This window comes from Durotheca rogersii, assembly GCF_024521655.1.
Source record: "Durotheca rogersii strain YMJ 92031201 chromosome Unknown GGS23scaffold_11, whole genome shotgun sequence".
NCBI classification, from domain to species: domain Eukaryota; kingdom Fungi; phylum Ascomycota; class Sordariomycetes; order Xylariales; family Xylariaceae; genus Durotheca; species Durotheca rogersii.
Genome location: NW_026251242.1, coordinates 530744 through 553487, shown reverse-complemented (window position 1 = coordinate 553487; position 22744 = coordinate 530744). Strand labels below are relative to the sequence as shown.

General features: G+C 55.7%; 7 protein-coding genes and 1 non-coding gene across 8 annotated transcripts; 5 read left to right on the top strand and 3 right to left on the bottom strand.

Moving 5' to 3' along the window:
• The first annotated feature begins 33 nt into the window (after positions 1–33).
• On the top strand, positions 34–2298 carry GGS23DRAFT_69493 (ER protein BIG1). The gene is made up of 4 exons (XM_051521200.1): positions 34–524; positions 666–1024; positions 1109–1354; positions 1433–2298. Exons 1-4 carry the CDS (start codon positions 424–426, stop codon positions 1570–1572), a joined length of 846 nt encoding a protein of 281 aa, XP_051371533.1. The 5' UTR covers positions 34–423; the 3' UTR covers positions 1573–2298.
• GGS23DRAFT_609892 (cyclophilin-like domain-containing protein) lies at positions 1761–4370 on the bottom strand (the record flags this gene model as incomplete). Its single annotated transcript, XM_051520299.1, has 6 exons — positions 1761–2445; positions 2692–2835; positions 3286–3374; positions 3615–3766; positions 3846–3972; positions 4043–4370. The coding sequence occupies 6 exons, from the start codon at positions 4368–4370 to the stop codon at positions 2248–2250; spliced, it is 1038 nt and encodes a 345-aa protein (XP_051371532.1). The 3' UTR covers positions 1761–2247.
• A 505-nt stretch (positions 4371–4875) lies between these two features.
• Positions 4876–4980, top strand: GGS23DRAFT_t53. The gene has a single exon. It is a non-coding gene; the product is annotated as a tRNA-Met (tRNA).
• Positions 4981–5351: 371 nt separating this feature from the next.
• GGS23DRAFT_569627 (ribosomal protein S13) lies at positions 5352–6469 on the top strand. The gene is made up of 3 exons (XM_051516464.1): positions 5352–5509; positions 5587–5631; positions 5717–6469. Exons 1-3 carry the CDS (start codon positions 5507–5509, stop codon positions 6041–6043), a joined length of 375 nt encoding a protein of 124 aa, XP_051371531.1. The 5' UTR covers positions 5352–5506; the 3' UTR covers positions 6044–6469.
• Positions 6470–6602: 133 nt separating this feature from the next.
• GGS23DRAFT_69504 (putative dipeptidase) lies at positions 6603–8597 on the bottom strand. The gene is made up of 4 exons (XM_051521201.1): positions 8255–8597; positions 7926–8138; positions 7288–7827; positions 6603–7153 (listed from the first exon to the last, which is right to left on the bottom strand). Exons 1-4 carry the CDS (start codon positions 8490–8492, stop codon positions 6765–6767), a joined length of 1380 nt encoding a protein of 459 aa, XP_051371530.1. The 5' UTR covers positions 8493–8597; the 3' UTR covers positions 6603–6764.
• A 2174-nt stretch (positions 8598–10771) lies between these two features.
• Positions 10772–14482, top strand: GGS23DRAFT_69451 (uncharacterized protein). Its single transcript, XM_051521199.1, has 4 exons — positions 10772–11082; positions 11145–11326; positions 11397–12840; positions 12901–14482. Exons 1-4 carry the CDS (start codon positions 11037–11039, stop codon positions 13800–13802), a joined length of 2574 nt encoding a protein of 857 aa, XP_051371529.1. The 5' UTR covers positions 10772–11036; the 3' UTR covers positions 13803–14482.
• Positions 14483–15161: 679 nt separating this feature from the next.
• GGS23DRAFT_609864 (Adaptor protein complex AP-3 delta subunit) lies at positions 15162–18525 on the bottom strand (the record flags this gene model as incomplete). Its single annotated transcript, XM_051520298.1, has 7 exons — positions 15162–17031; positions 17062–17284; positions 17337–17565; positions 17622–18005; positions 18059–18255; positions 18339–18450; positions 18511–18525. The coding sequence occupies 7 exons, from the start codon at positions 18523–18525 to the stop codon at positions 15162–15164; spliced, it is 3030 nt and encodes a 1009-aa protein (XP_051371528.1).
• A 490-nt stretch (positions 18526–19015) lies between these two features.
• On the top strand, positions 19016–21134 carry GGS23DRAFT_569620 (tetratricopeptide). Its single transcript, XM_051516463.1, has 4 exons — positions 19016–19712; positions 19773–19979; positions 20039–20182; positions 20270–21134. The coding sequence occupies exons 1-4, from the start codon at positions 19353–19355 to the stop codon at positions 20510–20512; spliced, it is 954 nt and encodes a 317-aa protein (XP_051371527.1). The 5' UTR covers positions 19016–19352; the 3' UTR covers positions 20513–21134.
• The last annotated feature ends 1610 nt before the right edge of the window (positions 21135–22744 follow it).

Genomic DNA, 22744 nt, shown 5'->3' with positions numbered 1-22744 from the left:
AAGCCAGCGTCTTATTGCACCAAGTCTTTGGATGCCGGATTTTATTATTTTTGCAGGTACATAAGTACCTCTTTTTGATAAGATAACGATACCCGCCTATCGGTCTGTCCAACCCCCGTCATTTCCGCCACAACGTACCAGGTTTCAGCATGTCTTTAGGGACCCTCCAGCACCTACAGGCCCATCCTACAGGCCACCTGTGCCTGACGCTTAGTGCTGAGGCCGCATCCACGGACCCTGCGAGGCCAGCCGACTAGGACTTAGGTAAGTTTGTTGGCTCTGTACAGTGCTGCGTACACAGGTGCATAGCCTCGCCGACCTCCAACACATCTACACTCCGAGCTGTCGAAGCTCCAGATTCCATCTCGACTACCATCGCCCAACGACGAATCCACCGCTTCCCGAGGAAATCGACTTATCACCATGCGTCTCATCCCGGCTGCCGCGGCCCTAGCGGCGTGCTGCGCGTCGTCGGCGCGCGCCTTCTCCGACACGTCCCCCTTTGTCCTGTTCTCGACCGCGAAGTACGTACGCCGCAATTCGGCCTCGTCGTTCCCTGCGGCGCCCGGCTCGCTCTCTCGCCTTTCCCCTACTCCCTCCGCTCCCTTCTCTCGTGAGCGTGTAACCTCGTATAGCTAACCGACCGCGTCGCGCGCGGCAAACAGGGTCGACACGCCCGCGGGCTGGGACCAGATCCAGTCGGGCACCGAGATCCGCGCGGCCGCGCGGCGGCTCCTCGCGTCCTGCCCGACGGACCGGTACCTCGTGGTGTCGCAGCCGAACCTCAACGCGGGCCACCTGTACGCGGCGGCGGCGTCGAAGCCGGATACGAGCCTGCGCGCCGCGCTGGGCCGCGCCCGCTCGCGCTACGCCGTCGCCGAGGTGGCCGGCGGCGCGCCCGACGCCGCCGAGATCGAGGCCTACATCCGCGAGGCGTGCGAGGCGGCGCGCCCGTCCGTCGAGGTCCTCGACCTAGAGCCCCTGCCTGCGACCGGCAGCGTCGCGCGGACGATGAAGCAGAACGGTACGCTACCCCCCTGCGCCTTGCCTTGCCTTGCCTTCCCTCAGCGGAGAGTACTGACACGCCGCCGCCGCCGCGCAAACGCAGACGACCAGCTCGGCCTCCTCCTCGACCAGCTCGAGGCCCAGGGCTCCTACACCGTCATCTACGCCGCCGGGCGGCCGCAGACTCAGACCCAGACCCAGGCACACCCGGCGACCCCGTACACGGCCGAGTTCCCCGACGCCGTGCACGCGGAGCTCCGGCGGGCGCTGCCGCACGCCGTCCGCCAGGGCGCGCGCGAGGCCGAGCCGAACCTGCCCCTGTTCCAGAAATATCAATACTTTTCTCCCGGTGCGTTCATCCTCTCCTGTCCCCTCTTCGTAGGCGGCGTCGTGGCTAATAGAGAGACGTACGTACTTTCATATACAGGCATATTCACGGCCCTGATCACTGTCACCGTTCTCGTGTCGATCCTGTACGCGGGCATCTCCGCCGTCGCTAGCCTCGAGGTCCCGTACGGCGCCTTCGACAAGGAGATGGGGCCCGCCGCGCAGAGGAAGCAGCAGTAGGCTCGAGGCCCTTAGCTGACGGCATTACGTGTAATTCGAACTACGGAAGTGTACGCGTGGTCTTCTTTTTTTTTTGGTACGATTTTTCGGGTCATTGGAGTCTGGGCAAAACAGGTCGCAAAGTTGCAGTGTAGCATGTCTTCTAGTAACGTAGAAATCAGTTGTGTAGTGAGGCGAAGTCGTGTTATATACGCGCTCACCCACTCGCAGATACAGCAAGCATAACAGTAGCGTTTTGTTGACTCGAAAATTGTAGATCTACATATGGAAGTAGAGCTGGCTTGTTTTCCAGGTTTCGATCTCTCTCTAGGCTAGCTCTTCTTCCAGATCGCACATAACCATGTTAAGGCAGAAATATAGGCCTGCGTAGGATAAGTATGGTGTTTCATGTGGTTTTGCACATATGCCCCGTCCGCCTGACTCCTGAACGCCGTTCTCCTACCTGTAGGTCTTTACTTATTTCTGGACCTCCTGAGCACCTCCCCACCCTCGCTTTCCCCTCTTCTCTACCTTCTTACGTTCCCTCTCCCTTTTCTTGTGAAGCCTCTCCTCGGTTTTGTCCTTCCACCCTACCCTCTCTATCCCCCAGGAGAATCTAACTCAGCTCAGTCGAGTCCGCCATCTAGCCGGCTAATCGACGAGAAAAGGCCCGCTGGCATGTTTTCCCAGGTCCGCTCACACAAGGTGGCTGGGTAGCAGGAAGTTGGCGACGCCCTCGCGGACAGTGTACTCATGGCCGCAGTTGGCGCAGACGAGTTTGCCCTCGACGATCTGAGTCTCTATCAGTAGCGAGTGCAGGTCTCGCAGTGCCTTCTCGTTGCTCTGGAGCTCCTCGGCGGACGGCGCCGCCGGCGGCAGCGGGGGGAAGCCGAGCTGTGGTGCTTCATTAGCTTAGACCTACTTGCTTTTGTTTGTATTTGCATTCTTCTCGTCGCCTATGAAACCGTAGGGGAGAAGCAAGAATCAAATAGCTGGAAGCCTCAGACCGAGACACTCCCCCCCCTCGACCCCTCCATCAATCTTTTTTGCTTTTCCTCCTTCGAGGAAAGATCACACACCGCGCCCGCGCGCATGCACGCAAGAGGGGAAGAAGAAAAAAGGAGGTAAGCAGACACTTACCTCCTGGGCGGTCGTCGTCAGCGCGGCCCAGTCGAGCCGGGGCAGCAGGTTGACGAGCAGCCGGGCGTTGACCTGGACGTCATCGCGCGCCAGCTCTGCGTCCTTGGGGTGCAGCGGGTACGAGGCCGACGAGCTCTTGCACGCCTTGACCGCGCACGTCAGGAAGTTGAGGCTGAGGACCTTCATGCTCGGGGGTCGAAGAAGAGGAGTAAATGGGAGAGAAAGAAAAGAAAAACAAAACCCGCTGGCCAATTTTGGTTTAAAATTTAATTGAGTTGTCCGGTGGATGTATGCAGATGAAGTTGTAGATTAGTAGTAGGTGGTTAGGTGGGTATGAAATTGAGGGAGGAGGATTTAAGAATAATAAAAAAAGACAAAATGGCCACACGCCAGATCAAACCTTATCCAGTTGTCAACAGGGAGCCGCACATACAACTACGTATACGATACAGAAGCGACTACGATAACACGGGCAATCCGCCAGCGGTAAATACAAGGTTACGGGGCCAATTGCATGTATATCGTATTGCATCGCGCTGCACCATTCTTAGCCTCTATGTACCGCGACCAAGCATCGTAACACTCGCCCTACGCCAACGTCTTCTCGTGAACCGGTTCGTAATTTCGTTTAGACAGGCGAATGTAGACAGCCACCGCGGCCAGGATGACGCTGAAGAGGAGGGCTTTCTGAAGGACAGACCACCCCTCGGACGGGACCGCACCAGCGTCGGCGAAAGGGTTCACTTCTTCGTCGTTGGCGCCAGAAGCCCACTCAGATTCCCCATATGTACCTGCAAGGGGGGGTGCAGCAGAAAAAGGTATCAGTAAGAACACGGCGGAGATAGAGCAGAGATAGAGACGGCACGGGGACGGTACGGGCAATAGTGCGTGCGTGTGTTTTGCTTATAGCTCCACGTGGATACCTTCGGGCGGCACTGGGAGCTCTCCGCTCTCGGCAATCTTGACCACCTGCTCCGGCTTGTCGCCGGGCTTGGTCTTGACGTTCTCAATCTTCGTGACGATGTCCATGCCCTCAAGGACCTCGCCGAATACGACGTGTCTGCCGTCGAGCCACCTGTTCTATAGTTAGCCCGGCGGCCCTTGGTTGGATTCGTCTGGATGTTTCCCGATCGACGGGGGGGAGCGAGTCTTACGAGGTGACGATGGTGGTGATGAAGAATTGAGAGCCGTTGGTGTCCTTGCCAGCATTGGCCATGGACAGAATACCGGGCTTGGTGTGCTTGAGCTTGAAGTTCTCGTCGGGGAACTTCTCGCCGTAGACTTCCGAGGGATGCTGTTAGCGCATTCTCGTATCCGTAGTGTAGCCCTCGTTCAAGATGTGGTTACTCACTGGACTTGCCCCCAGTGCCGTCACCCTTGGTGAAGTCTCCACCCTGGATCATGAATTCCTTGATGACACGGTGGAAGGTGGAACCTTGGTAACCGAAACCCTTCTCGCCAGTAGCCAGAGCACGGAAGTTCTCGACGGTCTTGGGAACGGTCTTCCCGTACAGGCCAATGACGATACGGCCGACGGGCTCGTCGCCATGGGTGATGTCGAAGTAGACCTTGTGGGTGATCTTGGGGCCCTTGGTGGCGTCGGCCGTCTGGGCGAAGCAGACCATACTCAGGCCCACCAGCAGCAGGGCGCTGACCAGGAGCCGGCGCATGTTGAACATGATGAATCGAGTGCAGGGGGGAAGTGTATAGGGTTTTACAGTGGTGGAAACTAGATGGAATTGGCCCGATCGCAAAGGCAATTGGGAAAGGAGAGGGTGGGGGAGAAGAAAGAGAAGGGGAAGAGAGGGACGGAGATGGTGGGAGCAAGAAGTATGAGGAGAGAGGCACAGAGTAGAGTAGAGACCTAGGTAGCAGTTGGAGTCGGTGGCAGGAACAGTGGCAGGAACGGCTGCAGGAAGGAAGTGGATACGGAGAAAGGACACACAAGCTCAAGCAAGTAACTGCGTACTCAATACAGGCGACGTTTCAGCCTCGAGCTGTTGCGCGGCCACGTCCAGACAGGAAGATCCTCTTGCCATAATTAGAGACTATCCGTCCAGAATTAGGACTATACGTGTACGTGATGTCACGTGAGCCACTCTCCAACCTACCGGAAACCCACGGGGCCACAGAGCAGCGCTACATAGTCCAACACTAGCGGCCATGCTTCCATCAAGCAGACAAGTCTTGGTGGCTCAGTTGGTTAGAGCGTTGGTCTCATATTCGTATGATTCAATCCACCAGGGTTGGGCTATCCAAAGGTCGTGAGTTCGAGCCTCACCCAGGACACAGACTTTCGTTTTTTGGCCCGATTCGCTTTTTGATATTTTGGTCGCAAGCCCGGGGAGCATCTGCAAGCAATTGGGCAAAGATCGCGACGATCTAGTGGGTTGTGACGTTAAAACTCGATTACCTGGACAATTTTTACTCTGAGGCGTGCCTCTGCCAGCAGCGCTTTCACGGGGCAGTCATGACGCCGGCCAATGCGGGGTTTTCGCTGTTGCTGTGGGCGGAACAAGCAAGGCTCCGCCTGCCTGGAGTCTGCAGAGAGGAGCCTCCCGAAATGCATAGGTACATGTCTGTATCGGCTTATCCAACTTATGTATGTAATAGAATATCGATTAGGTACAACGCTTTCAGTCCAGACACAGCTAGCGTAATCCCACACCAACCCGGTAGCTGTGCAATGGGAACCAGCAAACCCGCCTCGATATTTTTATTCTCTCCGTCATTCAGAGCCCGCGTCTGACCCTGGCCGGTTGGGAAATGATACTGCGATCACAGTAGCAACGTCTCCGCGTGGAATTCGCCCAAGATGGTAAATCCCCCCTCGTTGATTTCCTCCCTGAGCTGTATGCATTGTCCCCGCAGATCTTGACTGTCTATTTATGCCAGGTGGTTATTTTGGGAGTCAGCTTCAACGAGAGGAAGCTCGTCAAGGTAGCTCGCCCTGCACCCGATCGGACCTGCCCGGCCGGCCGCCGTCGTCTCTAACGAAACTGTCTTCTCTCTACTCTCAATGCAGAAAGCGCTCGAGTCCTTCTACGGGCTAGGGCCGCAGCTGTCGGAGCGCATCATGGCCAAGTACACGCTGCACCGGCACGCGCGGCTGGGCGGCGTGGCGCCCAAGATCATCACCGCCCTGACGACGGAGCTGTCCATGATGACGATCGAGAACGACGCCCGCCGCATCGTCCAGGACAACATCAAGCGCCTCCGCGACATGGGCACCTACCGCGGCCGTCGCCACGCCATGGGCCTGCCCGTCCGCGGCCAGCGCACCCGCACCCAGATCGAGACCGCCAAGAAGCTCAACCGCCTCGAGCGCGGCAGCGGCTGGTTCAAGATTTAAGAGGGATGGGGGTACGCCCGCAAATGCATGCGGGTTATATATATATGTGTGTGTGTGTGTGTGGACATGCGAGCGTTGACCTGGGCGTGCTCCCCGGCTGAGACGTTGCACGCTGCGCGGGGAGGGGAAGAGACGGTCTCCAGGTTCAGCCTGCCCGCTCCCAGAGCAGAGTCGGGTTGAGGGCAGGAAATCTCACTCTGCGGTCGTGCGAAACCCGACGGAAACGGGACGTGACCGTTGGAATAGGAGCGGTGGAGAGGCTCGGATTCCGAGCCATCGCCTTGAGTGCTAAACGAGGGAAAGCTATCGCCGCTACATGTCTGTCCGGGAACGCTATTCTCTTGTATACTTAGCCAGCCGGCGGCGAGGCTGAGATAAAGCCTCGAGCAATAAAGCATTTCAACCAAGCCGATGCGGGAATTTCATAAACGCGGAATCTAAACTCGGTGTAAACCGTAGATATTAGGGCTTCTTAACCGCTTATATTGTCATATAGTGAGACTGCCTCGCCAAACGAGCGGCACTCCGGCTACAAATATATTAGTAAGTTGTAGTAGGATAAGACATGAACGATTAAGGCCAAGTTCAATAGTGTCTTTCCCCCAGATAACAGTACCCTAGCTGTTCCTCCGTCGGGGCTCACGCCGGGCCCGTGTCCGCGGATACTTCATCCCTGCGGCCAAGCCTCTCGATCTCCGTCCTCCCCCCAAACCTCGCCGATCTACGCCCCGAGGCCGGAGAAGCTCGGCAGCTCGTCCTCGAGGATGGGTTCGCCGGCGTCCTGGAGCGCAGCGGCGACGCGCTCGGCGTCGGCCCAGACGCGCAGGACGTTGGCGCCGACGACCTTGGCGGCGTCGGCGTCGGAGACGCCGCGGCGCAACAGCTCGGCGACGAGGTCTGGGTAGCGCGAGACGTCGCCGAGTCCCTCCGGCGTCCTGGTAATGCCGTCGAAGTCGCTGCCGAACCCGACGTGGTCGTACCCGATCAGCGACCCGATGTACGTCACGTGCTCCGCCACCCGGCTCAGAGTGTTGTGCGCCGGGTCGAACGGCGGGACACCGTTCGGGTCCGGCGTGGCCGCGCAACTGATGAACTCCGCCGCGAAGTTGACTGTCCGACGGCACGAGCGTGTGAGCGCGCGTGCTTCAATTAGGGAATTAAGGGGAGTGGGGGGGCGGAGGGTACGGGAGAAGATTAGGGATAGGCGAGCGAAACCTCTTCTGGGGCTTTCTCCGTAAACGTACCCATGACGAGCGAGTTCGTCTTCTTGACCAGCTGCAACACATCGTCGGGCACGTTGCGGGGGTGCGGGCAGATGGCGTAGGCCGAGCTATGACTAAAGATGACGGGGGCCTTGCTGCCGGCCCAGCCGTCGCCGCCGGCACCGAGGACGTCGCGCATGGTGTCGACGCTGGTGTGGGAGAGGTCGACGATGAGGCCGACGCGGTTCATCTCGTTGATGAGGAGGCGGCCGCGCGGGGAGACGCCGCCCCAGAGCGGGGGCGCGACACCGAAGGGGTTCTCGCGCAGGGCCGCATCAGCGAAGGCGTTGCCGCAGTTGTGCGTCAGCGTGATGTACCGCACGCCGAGCGCATGGAAGCGCCGCAGGTTCGCCGCCGAGTTGCCTATCTGATGCAGGCCCTCGATCCCCAGCGGCGAGATCAGCTGGCCCCGCCGGAAGGCCGCCAGCGCCGACTCCGAGTCCACGATCCCGGAGAAGTCCTGCGGGAAGCGGCTCTGCAGACGGGTCACGAGGTCGATCTGCTGGAGGGTGAACTGGACGCCTACGCCACGGGGAGTCAGCCGGCCAGTCCGGGTTCTTCTGGAGAGAGCACTCGGAGCCATCTGTGCGCGACTCCGAGCTGCTTGCTTGCTCGCTTACTAGGAAGATAGTTCTCTTCAGAGAAGTCCGTGCCATTTCCCGGGCAAGGCCCGTAGACGCTCCAGAAGGCGCCGCCGTTCTGGCCCTCCCTGAGCCTGGCCAGGTCGACGTGGTACGGGAAGCCGCCGTCCTCGAACGGCTTGGTGAAGTTGTCATCGTAAATGTGGTTATTGTACACGGCCCGGATTACGTAGGCCAGGTCGTTGTGCCCATCTATCTCGGAGGTTCGGGACTCGTTAGCGCGTCGCGGCCCAGGTACGACTTGTCGAGGAGAGAATAGGAGAATCGGATATGGCCTGTGATGTGGGGTTGAGGCCAGACGAAGTTACCTATCAGGGGAGTTTCCGAGAGGATTATCTTGACCCGCTCGTCGATGGACGCGAGGCTCGACGGGGGAGAGCGTCTCGACAAGGAGTGGTCACATCTCCATGTCGGCCACAGTAGCGCGCCCAGGGATACCAGCAGTAGGGGTGACGCGGCAAGGACGGCAGTCTTCGCAAATGACGATCGAGGACGAGGAGGAGTGGGGACGGTCCCGGCGGTGCTGGCCTCTGCTTTCTCTTGCATGGTGAACTCTAGGGGTGTGCCCGTCTTTTCTGGCTGGTATGTTTAAGTCGGTAGGTAACCGACGACAATAACAACAACGGCAACAAATGGCGGGTGGTCGTCTTATAGTCTAGTAGGAGGAGGCAGTCCAGCCCATTGTGCAGGTGTGCATGTGGGCGTTGCATGTATGTGGACGTTGCAGTATTGTGTAGCAGCGGCAGGCACCGACACTTACTCGTAGGTACTTCTGCCGCCTGCTTCTACGTAAACAAGGGATCGTGAAGCTCTCCGCTCCGCAGCTGCAGTTGCGAAAGCGGAGGTCGATAACGAACCTGTCGACTTACCAAGCCACCAATGCGACGACGGCCTGGCTCTCTCTTTTCCTCTCTCTCTCTTCCCCCCTCCGACCTCAGGTCCTGAACCCGGCTCCATCTGGGAGGTCGACAAGGCCTGGGGGTCCCTTTATCGTTAGTTTTATGTACCTACCTCATAAGTGCATTTCATTACCTAACCTACCTCCTCCTGTTGCCTGCCCCGAATAGGTACACCTCTTCTTGGTCTATCTGCTGCGGATATGTGCGTGTAGGTACATATGTGCGTATACATATGTGCGTGTTCATACGTAGGTGTGTAGATCAGGGTCGTCAGAGAGAGCACCTGCAGCAACGGAGAGACATCTGCTCCCCCTAACCGTAATGTTACTTATAGACATCCAACCCCGACGGTCCGGCACCGCCTACACGTCGTAGTACGGCTTCCCAGTTGGTTGCGTCCTGGCGTGGTTTGCGCCGGTATACTAGCCGACGGACCGATCGATCCCATAGTCGCCGTGTTCTCTTAAGCCTGTGAGTATACTTATTTCAGCTATGCATGATAACATGAGCAGAGGCACTCTGACCGCTCACGTAGCTATAGAGATGGTGCATACACTAGCTGCACGTCTACTGCGATAGTGGGGGGCCAATTACAGAGTACGAGCTGGCTAGCTTCAAGGATTATACCGATCATCTAGAGGCCTCTCATGACCCGGGGCTTGGGCTGATGACCCCCGAGGAGGGGGCGCACGAGACGGTATATACCTACTCAGTAAGACGGCGGCAGGGTTGGCGGGGTTCGACACATGGCCCGACACCTGAAATGTTTGGATGAAACGGGGTCGCTGCCTCAGCGCTTCCTCCCTTCTTTTCCCAATTCTATATATATAACGGTATCAGCTAACCTGGCTTGGATTCCGCCGGGAGAGCTCGTCTGTCCCTCTCTCCTCCCGCCTACGCTACGATAACGCGGAAGAAGCACAGGTATGGGGGTTACAGGTATATGCAGTTGGAGTATCGAGGGTTGAAGGGAGGGAGAGGCGTGCTCGTAAACGTACTTAACCTGATGCTGTGCAGGACTCTATGTTAGGGTAGGTTTGGCACCTACAGGCAGTGCAAGGTTAGTACCTACCTACCTCTATGTAGGTACCTGCCTAATATATGTAGGTACCTACCTTAGGTAGGTAGTATGCCTGTAGCCTGTAGGGAATACGGAATAATACGCCTGACGGCGACAGCGGCGGGTATTGCGCCCTTGGCACATCGAAGTGCGCCATGTACCGCCTGGACGTGCGGATGTAGCACATGCCGTCAGCGGCCATACCAGCCCTACCGACCGACCCGGCGGTAGGTACCTTCCCAGGCATCTGGTCTACCTCCGGGGGCGGTGCCTTGCCCTCGCATACCCGGAGACACGCTGCTGCACGCCTACAAAACTGCCCCCCTGGAGCCTGCAGACGCTGTAGTGGGCCACACGGCCTTCCCAGCTTCAGGTACCTCTCGTCGTCCGAGTTTCTCGTAGGCTTCGTTATTGGTAGAAGCTCGGATTCTATAAAAAAAAAATACGTAGAGCGAGAGAGAATCTGATGGAGTAGGGAAACGGAGGCGCTTTCAACTTGCCCGTCGCTTTTGTCGCCCGTCCTTCGACCTGGTTCCGTCTAGCCTTGCCTGTATACCTACCTCCTTTCGCATTTCCGAGCCTCGTCTCCTCTCCCGCCATACCTGCCTTCTCTCGCTACCTCCTAACTACCTACCCTGCCTCCTACGCTTGCAGCTTTCACCACCAACACCACCACTACTACTGTTGGGTTGACCACCTGCCTGGGCCATCCTGTCCTCCCTCTTCTTATCTTCGCCCGCCTTCTACTTACTACTGACTTATTCACTTCACTTACACATCGGTGCTGGAACCGCTGCATCCCCATCTGTCTCCATCCAACAAAGACCGCATCGTCTTAAGCTTTCTTCGGCTGGTTTGTACCATTCTATAGACGTGACACGACCCTCTGCTCGTCATACCGCCGACCCCTGGCCCGCCCGCCCCTCGAAGCGCCAGCCTTCGTCACTGTCTCGCCCTTTCTCTTCTCGTCGCCGATTCCCTATCGCATAGCCGCCTCCGACTCCTTCTACCGCTGCTCCCCAGCCCCCTTTTCACGTCGGATCCGGACAACTTAGGCCTCGACTCCCAGCTACATTTTGTTAAGAAGACCGACCACGGCCATCGGCGTTCCGCAGGGACTGCGTCATCGTCATGCCGGGCTTCGCAGACTCCTTCTGGTCGGCGGACTACGCCGCAGGTGAGCGCGACGGATATGGCTGTCCTTGTGCACTTTTCCGACCTATGCTGACGCTCCCAAAGGGCTGGGTGTCCTGTTCACCAAGCTCCAGCAGGGGGTCCAGGAGAATCGACAGGTTCTGGCCATCGCACGGATGCGTGCCGAAGCCGAGGAGACCTACGGCCAGCGACTCGCGGAAATCACACCTGCGGCCGACAAGATCGCCGGAGGCTTCTCGCGAGACGATGGCGCAAGCGTCAAAAAGGTAAGAGTCGTCTCGTTTTTATACCTATTTTGGAGAGAACCCGCCCGGCTAAGATACTTCCTGTCTCTAGGCGTACGATGGGATGCGATCCGAGATGGAAGATGCCTCCAAGAGCCACAAGAAGATCGCACAGAGCATCAGGGATCTAGTAGTAAACCCATTTACACGGTGGTGCGACGCCCACGAAACACGCATTCAGGACTCGCAAGACGAACTGCAGACCCGCATCAAAGCACACGATCGTCAGGCCGAGGTAGTGAAGAAGCTGCGAAGCAACTACTTCAACAAGTGTCGCTTGGTCGAAGACCTCGAGGAAGAAAATAAGCTAGCTTTCCAAGACCCCGAGACGAGCCCGAAGCAGAACCAGAACATACCGGAGATCAAGGTGTCGACGAACAAGGAAGAGGAGGAGGAGGATGACGAGATATTCGAAATCGGCGACGAGACGTACCAAACCGAGCAGGTCAAGAAGGTGCTGGCGCACATGCTAAACACTATCAAGATGGGCGAGACCAAAGTGCCGATCTTGGGCACGTACCTCAACACCTCAGCCGGCTCCGACATCGTCGAGTATTTGCAACGGCACATGGGTTCAACTAGCGTCAGCTACTCCGAGCGCATTGGCCAGGACCTCGTGTCGAACGGTTTCCTCCGCCTCGTTGGCAACGTTGGAAACAACTTCGCAAACAGCTCCAAGCTCTTCTACCAGTGGCGGCCAAAGGCCTTCCAATTGGCAGGCGTGCCGGAGAAGAAGGCCACCATCTCTAGGACGTTCTCTATGCCCTCGTCAGACGGCGGAAGCGACTCGCCCGTCGTTGGCGCCGTCAGCGAGTACTTGTCTGGCTGGAACGTCCTTAACAACCAGCACCCCAACGAGACGCCCTCGGAACGCCTGCGACGCGAGGCCAGAGAGACGGACGATAAATACAAGGCCAGCGTCCAAAAGCTCGACGAGATGCGCTGCGAGCTGGAGGAGGCCATTCTCGTGCATCTGAGATTCCTCGAGCGCTGTGAGCTAGACAGGCTGAAAGCTATCAAGACCGTCATTCTCGACTTCTCGGGCACCATCGGAAACGTCATTCCGAGCTTGCAGTCAGCGGTTGACCGCATGGTTCTCTACCAGGAGACGATCCAGCCCGCGGGCGACCTACGGTATCTTCTGGAGAATTACAGAACTGGTCACTTTGCACCCAGGGTGGTCACCTACGAGAACTATTACAACAAGGTTGACGAGCAGACTTTTGGCGTAGACCTAGAGGCCAGGGCCCGAGCGGATAAGAAGCGCGTCCCTATCATCGTCACAACCATTCTAACCTACCTCGACAACCACTACCCCGATCTAGAGGGCGACGAAGCGAGGCGGGGGGTGTGGCTTACCGACATCCAGCTTAGCCAAGTTCACAAGCTGCGAGCGAAATTAAACAACGGCAAGCCGTTCACCTCCGAGGACCTCTCGGAATTCGACGTCCCTACCGTGGCACATCTGCTGAAACTGTACCTCCTCGAGCTCCCTGGTAAGCATCGGTGAATCAACCTACTTGTGGTCGTGATGGAGACTAACTGAAGGCGCCTAGACTCTCTAGTTTCCTCCCATGTGTACGAGATCATAAGAACGATTTACGCCACTCCGGCGTCCGACTCGACCGACGAGGCTCGCGTTGCCGTTCTCCAACAGACGCTCTCGCAATTGCGACTCACCAACATTGCCACTCTCGACGCATGCATGAATCACTTTACTAGATTGATAGATCTAACGTCGGCAGATGAGCAATACGTCAACGAACTCGCCATGTCTCTAGCTCCTTGCGTCTTACGACCCCGGACAGAGACATCGTTGACGATGGAGGAGAAACACGCATACCGCCTCATCCGCGACTTGTTCGCGCACAAAGATTCCATCTTTGGCGAGCTGAAGCGCATGTCGACTCTCACGCACTCGGGCTCGGTCACCAACAACCGACCCCGAGCCATCAGTACAGACGAAAGTAACCGAAGAGCCCACATGGAAGAAAGGCAGCGAGCCTTGCTGGAGAAGGCAGGACCGCGCGGACGCGCTACGAGTCCGGCGCCCGGCCCCCGTCATAGGCGTGATAGGAGTACGGGCGGGCCCGAAACCCGATTTCCCATAGCGAGTCCGACGGTGTCGAACGAGCGCCAACGAAGTAGCCTCGGCAGCCTCGGGCCGAAGAGGCAGAGTCTTGAGGTACCCGATGGTTCCGAAGCGCCGGCGCCGGCGCCGGCCACGAACGGGAGCAGCACCAATGGCGACTCGCCCAAGACGGAGGGCGAGTCCTTCATCTCGAAGCGCGACAGCATAGGCCGGAGCGGGGCCCGGTTCGTGGGCGGTCGGCGGGTGACCACCTCGTCAACCGTTGGGAGCACGCCATCGACGCCCGTCAGCAGGACCGGCACCGACGGCGGGACCCCGGTGCACGACCGCGGCGTGACGCTCACCGACGCGCCCATGGACGACTAGTAACGCGTGGAAACGTCAAAGCGAGCGTGACCCCGCCCTCTCATGTCTATAGACGGTCGGTTTGTTGGTTTTAAGCTTCGGGAACTTCAGGGAATTGACGACAACGAGGAAAACCACTCGGAAGAAGTGGTGAGAGAGCTAGGCGGCGTACCTGCATATGGACGGCGTTTGTCCCTTTTTTCGGTTTCAGGACTCCGCGCTCTTCTCCCTCTTCTTCCTTCTGGCTAGGAGATTTACGCCGACTCTAGTTAGCTCTCGATCTAACTATCTCTATATCTATCTCCTCCCACGTATATTTCTTTTGTTACGCGTATAGCAGTCTCGAGCCTCTCCCCGGCCTCCCTTTCTTTCGGGCGATCAACTGCGGACCTCGGCCAAGAGAATGGGGACGGAGAAGGAAGAGGAGAAATAAAGGAGGGAATGGAGGTCTGGTGCGGACATTGATACCTTGGGAGACAGAAAGAAAAAGGGGGGGGCGAGGTTGAAACTCTGTGCCCAACCTACCTACCTACCTCCTCGTGATATCTATGCGTAATGCATAATGTAAGAAAGAGAGAATGAAGAAGAAGGATATGAAGAACATACAATTATCGGTTCACGGTTCTTGATTTCCCTGTGCATGTATGTATTAGGATCGCCAGGACGTTTATTTTGTACCTCAGCCACTAACTACTAACTACGCTATTACGATACGAAGGAAAGGAAGGGGGAGACGGAAGAAAAAAATCGGCGGTCTCGAGCTTCCTCTCTGTCTATATCCACCACGGCCTCTTTTTACTGTATTCGTCGTGTCTAGCACTTCAATTTAGTTCTCAACTGAACCCCTAGAAAAGGGGATTGTGTTCTGTGGGCGTGTAAATAGATGCTCCTCCTATCCCGCTGTCGAGCCAGCCAGCCAGCCCCCTTTTCAGACCTTATATATTCCATATATTTCCCCCCTCTCCCCTTTGTTTAATTAGTAGCAACGCGGCGTAGACTTATCTTCTCCCCAGCACCAACGCGGAATCTCCGCTGTGAGCCCCTGTAGTGGGAATGACAGGTAGAGTCCCGCCACTGCGAATAGGGAAAGTTATAAAGGTCGTCCCTGATACCGAAGTTTGATTTTTAAAAATACAACCTGTATGTTTATGTCCACATTCACTCTGAGTTATGTAAACTTATCGATACTCTTTCTCCCCGGAGAAAGATTTATATGTATTTCTATCGCACGTGTCTCTCATCTCGTAGCGATGCTGGGTCGTCATAATTTGCCCTAAAAGTTGGATCTTCAGGATATTATATCGGTCATGAACAACGTAACTCCTTGTGCATTGGGGGCTTTAACTCGCCCCCCTCCCGGTCAGCGGTTCCGCCTGCTTTCTAGCCCTCGGCAATCTCAACCGGCCTGGCTTTCTTCTTCGCCTTCGGCTTGGCTGCCCCATCTATAGGCACCTCATTCCCCCCTTCGTCTATAGCCGTCGTTTTCTTCTTCTTCTTCTTAGCCTTGGGCTTGACCGTGTTGCCCTCGTCGTCACCTTCAGTCACCTTCTGCTTCTTCGCCACCTTCTTCTTCTTGACCACAGTACCCGCCGCGTCGACACCCTGCGCCACCTGTATTCGCTCGTTGGCCCGCTGCATCTCTAGGCGTAGTTTCTCGACCTCCTTCATGGCCTGCGCCATCTCGGCTTCGTCGCGCCGTTGGGCCTCCGGATCGTAACCCCGGCCGCTCGGATCGTCTTCTAGGTTGAGCGTACCGATTTTTGTCGAGTCCACACCCAAAAGGGACTGCTTGGGCTTCTTACCCCGGGACTTCGTGTGAGCGTCCGAGCTGTTTTCGGAGTCATAATTCCTTGGTGTGCTCACGCCGCTGTTGCCCAAGTTCTCGTCTGCGGCGATGACGATCTTCTGTCGCGGTGTTTTGTGGATCGGCTTGGATGTCCGAGGCGGGGGTTTGTCGACACCAGCACCAAGTTTATCGAGGTCGAGCTCCATGATAGGGATTGAGTCAACATCTAGGTCAGGGCCATTGGAACTCTGGAGGATATTGTGGATCGGGGTTGAAGATCTTTGGATCTGATTGCCTTCCAGTATATAGAACGGGTCGTCACGGTTCTTCTCTAGTCTCTCGGCCTTCCGCTTTGCCAATATATCCGCATCCAAGTACGTCTCCTCACTAGGCTGCTGGTAGGAGGAACCAGAGACATCGTCACGGCTCTCCGCTAACCTATTGATAGCCGGCTCTGAGGCTATGCTGGTAGCAGGTGGTCGTTGGTAGTAGTAACTCCCGAACTCGTCCTCTTCGCTAACCGGGATCGACATAGATTCGGCAGACGCGAGTAGGGAGTTGAGGTTCGGGTTTATGGGCTCGTCGAGGTCTAGCTCCTGCGGGAGCGGGACGTTCTTCTGAGCAGCTGATGCGACCGAATTCAGTTCCCACCCAGCAAATAAGGATGGTATTGCCTGTGTGAGCAGCAATGGGGGATCTTGGTAAGTATCTTCTTTTGAAGCTTCCTGGCCGGATGCTGCTTCAGCGGTCAGCTTCAGGAGCTCTGTGAATTCCACTGCACGTTCTTGAACTTCTAGGTTAGGGTGTAGTATCAGGCCTTCAAAGGAATGGATTATGCGAGCCATTAGTAGCGAGATTTGCGATTTGCGCTTGGGGGACCAAGGGGCCAGTTGGTCTCCCGAGATCAAGGAGAAGACTTTCATGACTGCTTGAAGACAGGCCGCTAGAGACTCCGGGGAAGAGGCTTTTGGGACGAGTTGCAGCAAAACGCCGAGAATATCATCTGGTGAGGATAATTCGGAAGCAAATTCCCCGACGATCCAAGCGACCGGTTTGAGTGCACCGGCAACGATATGGTGCCCAACCGGTGCGTCGTTATTTAATTGGGACAGGATTTCCTCGACGGCTCGAACACAGGAGGGGCGAAGAGCCTGGACCTTGACGGCAATATTTCGCAGCTCGTTCCCTATCCTCTCCGAGATATCACCTTCGCTCAATGTCGCGCGTCGAGGAAGGGAGTCTACGTCGCTAATGGGCCGTGGTATCGGGGCGGTCCGGACAAGTTGGGTCAGAATATCAATGTACCACTCGAAGTCGGTTAGATGATCGTAGTTGTTTTGAGAGCACATATTCAATATCCTGCTGATCACATCAACCTTGTAGTCATCCGGGAGTGGAAGGGTCGGGTTTGGCGGTTTGGGTGCAGAATTGATTGTCCTCTCCAAGTCTTCATCCTCGGAATCCCTTGGGCTTGATCCTGGGAGTGTTGTAGACCCCCGGTCTCCCAAGGAAGACGCCTTCAGTTGCCTCATAAGGCGACTGACAATAGAGACTATATTTTCGCTACTGACCATACCCTGCACCAGATCCAATGCCTTTATACGAATGGAGACATCAGTACTGTCTATGCATTCCAGAATGACATCTTCCTGCTGCGCCACGAGCCACGGGTGAGTGAGGACTATCTTGTTGAACGCCAGCAGGGCCACATATTTCACTACACCAGAAGCGTTAGCGACTTCAGCCACAAGAGTCGCAGTAAGACTCACAGTTCGGATCACCATCTACCATAATCATGCCTCGGAGTTTGTTGACGCAGAGAGATGCGATTTCTTCTTTTCCCTCCGCATCCTCGCCGCTACCAAGTATACCGCCCTGGATAATCCCGCTTATGCATTCATATAGCAGTGACATCGCATGGGTGGTCTGAATGATCTCCATTAACGGCGGCAGCAGTTTCCGAACCAGTCTCGGTTCAAGAGGTGTCAATATGGCGAACTAATTTAAGTCAGCCAACGTCACGTCGTAGTAGGAAGCCTACATATATTGCGTACTAGCTTGATTAGTTTTATTGCCATCCAATTGTTACCGCTATCAACCAACAATTCGAATAACCGGGGCGCAAGCGGAAGAAAGTCATGTGGCCGGCGCCATCCAAGTTCGCATATGACGTTGATTATCGCCGCAGTTACGCTCGGGTGCTCGGCCCTGTCCATAAGCCTCTCTTTGATTCTCGGCCACGCCGCACGTAGAGTTTCGGGATAAACCAGGGCAAGCCTGTATAATGTGACGATAGTCTTCTTGCGGATGGCAGGGTGAGTGTGGTTGAGCCGTGGTAGAAGGTCGGGTAGGACGGAGAGCGCGAGAGACGGGGTGATGACATGTGGAAGGGTCACGATCGGCAGAGCGATGGTAGTCGTCGAGGCTGCGGTCAAATCCTGGTGCCGAGGTCAGCACAGCACTCATTTCGAAGTCGAGCAGCGTATATTACCTTCTTGAGAAGGTTTGTCGCTAGCATGAGGACCTCGGTGTTGGGACCGAAACTCTGGATGGCACCGAGATAGCCAACTCGCTTTTGGTGGTATTTCGCGGAGGCCATGACCTCGACAACGTTGAAGGAAGCCCACGACATGTCATGGCCGAACATTTCCAGGTATATCAGCTTCAGCAGGGAAGTCGCCTTGAGATCTGTGGGAGGAGAGCGCAAGGGTTAGCCAGGATCGAGCGAACCAACAAGACGAGCAGATCAACGGAGAGGAGAGGCGGCCAACCTAAGTCCTGGCTTCGGATTTCGGCACGGCATTCTTTCAGGCAATTCTGCACATATTCCTTCTCGTTGCCTTTGTGATTTCTCAGGCCTCGGATGAGGTCGTATAACGACTTCTCGAACCTGCGATAGGGCAGTGAATAAGCTGTGGATTTCCTGACACTCTTCTGGTCTACCCGGGCCACGTACATGATTGCCCAAATAGCACCTCTGTCAACGCCAGTCGCGTGTGTGGTCTCCGGGGAGGGAGTTAGGAGGATGATCGGCTTCGAGTTGAAGGCTGTACGCTCGAGTTGCGCCGCATACCACGGATCATCTTGGCAATATGATGAAAGACAGATACGCGAGCGAGAACGGCTGCGCGGGTGGTGTTCATTTACATCCACGATGGAGTCGTGGCGGCATCATCAGGTATCTGAAAAGTAGCAGAGGGGCTTGGAAAAGCCCCACGGGAGCACCGGTAGGCGAGAGCCCAGTACTACAGATAGGTACCATACGTAAGGTACGTAAGGTACATACGTAGGTGCCTTGGCTTCCACCCAACCTAATGTACCTGTACCTAGATAGGTACCTGTATACCTAAGTACCTATGTAGAAACCTCATAGGTGCCTCATAAGAGGTAGGTACCTAAGGTCTGTTGGTGGGGTGGTTATGGCACGTAGGAGGTACCTAGGTACCTACCTAGGCAGGGTCAGCTCCAGCTGTCCTGACCGGCCAGCCAGGAACATACATCCCAAGGCTGCCTCGGGGACGAAAAGCCGTCCTCATCCATCTCAGCTTGACCAGCTCACCTACAACTCCTCAGATACTTAAATCGTGGTCGGCATGAGACATTGATGTCTTGACGCGTATAGCTGCATTCCATCCTCAGTGAATACCTAGCAACGGCAATCGCAACGGCGACGACGACGATAATCCTGCCGTGGAGAAGGATATTGATACGGGAGCGGATAGTAGGTGTATTGGGGTAAACATCCGATCTTCTCGTCCGAGGCAGATTAAGCGGTTGTCACCACCATGTCTTCCCTTCTCCATCCACCTACTCAGTTACCCCCCGCCCTGGTCCTGCGCAATTCGCAGCAGGCCCCGACCATACTCAAGTCCTCGGGCGTCATCCCGATGAATCTACTCACCGACCCGGAAACCCCTGAGCTATGGACTATATTCGAGAACCTACTATTATCGTGCCTTCAATCCGGAGATGACGAGTCGGCCCGTGGATGCTTGACAAAGTTGGTAAAGAGGTTTGGCGACGACAATGAACGAATCCAGGCTTTGAGAGGCCTCCTCAGGGAAGCTCAAGCTCAAGATACTGCCACCTTGGACGCGATTCTAAAGGAGTACGACGAGACGTTACAGGGCAACCCGACCAATATTGTGAGCCCCTTCCCTACCACGGACCCGGCCGAGGAATGCTAACATCACCGGCCCATTTAGCCCATATTAAAGCGCCGGGTGGCCCTCCTGCGGTCTATGGAACGGGTATCCGAGTCCATCGGTGCTCTGATATCGCTTCTTGACATCTCCCCCACGGATGCGGAAGCATGGGCCGAGCTTGCCGATCTCTACTTCTCTCAAGGGTTGTACTCGCAAGCTATCTATTCGCTCGAGGAGGTTCTGGTCTTGCAGCCAAATGCCTGGAATGTCCGTCGTCTAACCCCTGTGTCGCGGCCCCGCCCTGTCGCTGACTTTAAACATGATAGGTACATGCTCGTCTAGGTGAGATACTCTTAGTTGCTGCAAAGCCCGTCGGCAACCTGGGTCAATTGAGCGAGGCCCTGAAGCGATTCAGCCGAAGCATCGAGCTATGCGACGACTATTTACGGGGCTATTATGGCCTTAAGCTAGTAAGTCGCCTGCGGAAGAAAAGAAGGATGAGGAAGAAGAAGAGGGGATAATTACCGCTTAAATTATGGGCTGACCTAAATAACAAGACGGCAAAGCAACTCCTGGCAATCGCGCCAAAGGTGTCGTCGTCGGACCGGCCAAATTCTGATGGATTTTCTATCCCTGATGTGACCACGCTACGCAAACTAGATGAGGTGGCTACCGAGAAACTCGCGGAAATCGTGCGGCGTCGCTCATCAGGGGAAAAGGGTTGGCAAGGCTATGATGAAGCCGAGATTAAGGCGGCCCGCGAACTCCTCGACAGCGATTCAGCGGCGACTGCTCGATAAGGGAAACCGACGGGACTAGTGATTCGCCAACCATGCTCCCTCGATCTTGACTCACATGGGCGCGCGTCTCACGAGAGATTACAAGCCATTATGCGGCTAATAAAGAGGGCCTTGCATTCTGGTATGCACAGAATCGAAATCCCCAATTGGTGCACAAAATAGACGGATTCACATCGGGAAGATCGGTGGACCTCTACGCAGACAGACGTGTCTCCCCCCCGTCCACTATTCCCTCTCCCACATGCCGGTTTGGCCAAGGACAAGTCGTCCAGGCGGTCACCTTACTGGATGGACGGTCCTACAATACGACTGGCACGTGGCTCCAGTCGCACGACCTGCGTTGTCGTAAGTGGGAAGGGGGCGGTACTGCAATTGAGCGAACGGGAAGGCGGCCAGGTGGCGCACATATACATATGCTACCTATAGCATCTTATATCAGATTTCGGCGCTTTACAGCGGATTGCTTATTATCACGGTGATGCTGCTTATTGTTACAGTAATCCACCTATGCCATTTCGATTTTAGTGAGATCTTATCAATACTTGTTCGATAAGATAACTACAAGAATTAAATGGAAATTATCACTTGATATATTACTTTATATGGGAAATAAGGAAGCATGATGGCTTTCTTTCTTTCCTCAGGCGGTCTTCCTAAACACTAACTCATAGATTCTGTTACCAATCTGCATCCAGGTAATTACCTACACATACGCCGGTGTGCTATAAGATTTACCCAGTAACCGCTGCGCTTCTCTGGGGCGTCATCTCGCCCACTTGACATCGCCCGCCACGGCTGAAAGGGAGCCCATAGCATCCCGAAAGTCTTGACAAGTTTGATTCATTCGCTATCACACGTTGCGTAAACCATGCCCTGGGGAGCTGCCCTGGTTTTAGCACAGCGGTTCCTGAACCAATTTCACCGTAACTACTAGTGATCGGCCAATCAGTCTGGATTACACCGAAACGCCTGCCGAACATCGTCTTCCACGCCGACTTCGATCTCAGCCAACTTCTCCGGTTAGCAGCGCGGCCCCGACGTCCACCGTGTACCGGCAACAGCTCTCAAACCTCTACTATAAAGCAGGCGCACTAAACTGAACGATATTTCTTGGATTCGATGATGGCGTCGGGTGGGGTTTTCGGGCTCCCTGCTCATCCTTCGCTACTGCCTAAAGCACTACCGAGCGTCACCTAACCAGCAAGGTTGCTACCCTAAAATACATCTGAGGTTATTCAACGAACGTCTTCTTTCTCCCAGGCACGTTCTATAAGACCAGGAAACGATCGAGAATCTTCCGCGCGGTCCGTTTCATAACGAAGCGGACTATTACACCTCCCTCGCCGCAGCCCTTTATCTAGGTACATGCCGAGTAGCTTCCGATAGGGCATTATATTCTCTGTGCGCTTGTTCCCGTCCCGGAAGAATATCCCGATTTCGCCCAGCACCACGCCGCTCCTGATGGCTGGAATGACTTTGCGACCCTTGGAGGGATGAGGGACTCGAGCGTGAACCGATTGCAGTATTACCCCGCGAGCGACCTCCTCCAGGACTCTGTCACCGCCCGTATGGTCCGTCCTGTCAAATTAATTGGCCGCTGGCTTCCCCCTTCACCACCACGGCATTGGCCTCCAGAGCTTCTTCGTTAACGGTAACTTTGAACATTCGCATGTGTCACCGACTAGGCGTTTCCCCCCACTGTTCCTCCAGCCCCGCTACTCGCTCCTCCGGGCCTGCCACGACCCAGGACACGCTCGCACTGGCGGGTAAGCTAATAGATGCCGACGAGCCTGAACGCAAGGTCTGTCGGAGGGAGAAAGAGTACTTCGACGCAGTTGGTGCTAAGAGGCTGGCGTTAGCGCGCAAGGTGACATGTGCGGCCAAGAGGAATCCGCGATTTGTGGCAGACGGGGGGCTGTGGTGTTGAGTTGACGCAGTTATGGAGTTATACGTCGAAGCAACTTCTCTCTACGCTCCGCGCTTCTCCGTTACCTACCTACCTACGTTTTCGCTACCATGTGGTCAGCACTTCCTGAAAGGCTAAGAACATGAACAGGATAAGGGAAACTCTATAATTAAATGAAACCCCTCTTATAATTAAATAAGGTATCGCGTTTATATAACTATTCTTTAGATAGAACCACTACCTTCCTATCGTGGATTTACGTGCTTCTTTATTACGTTTTTATTACATCGTGTAAGAACATTAGGCATACCTAACACGCGGTACTG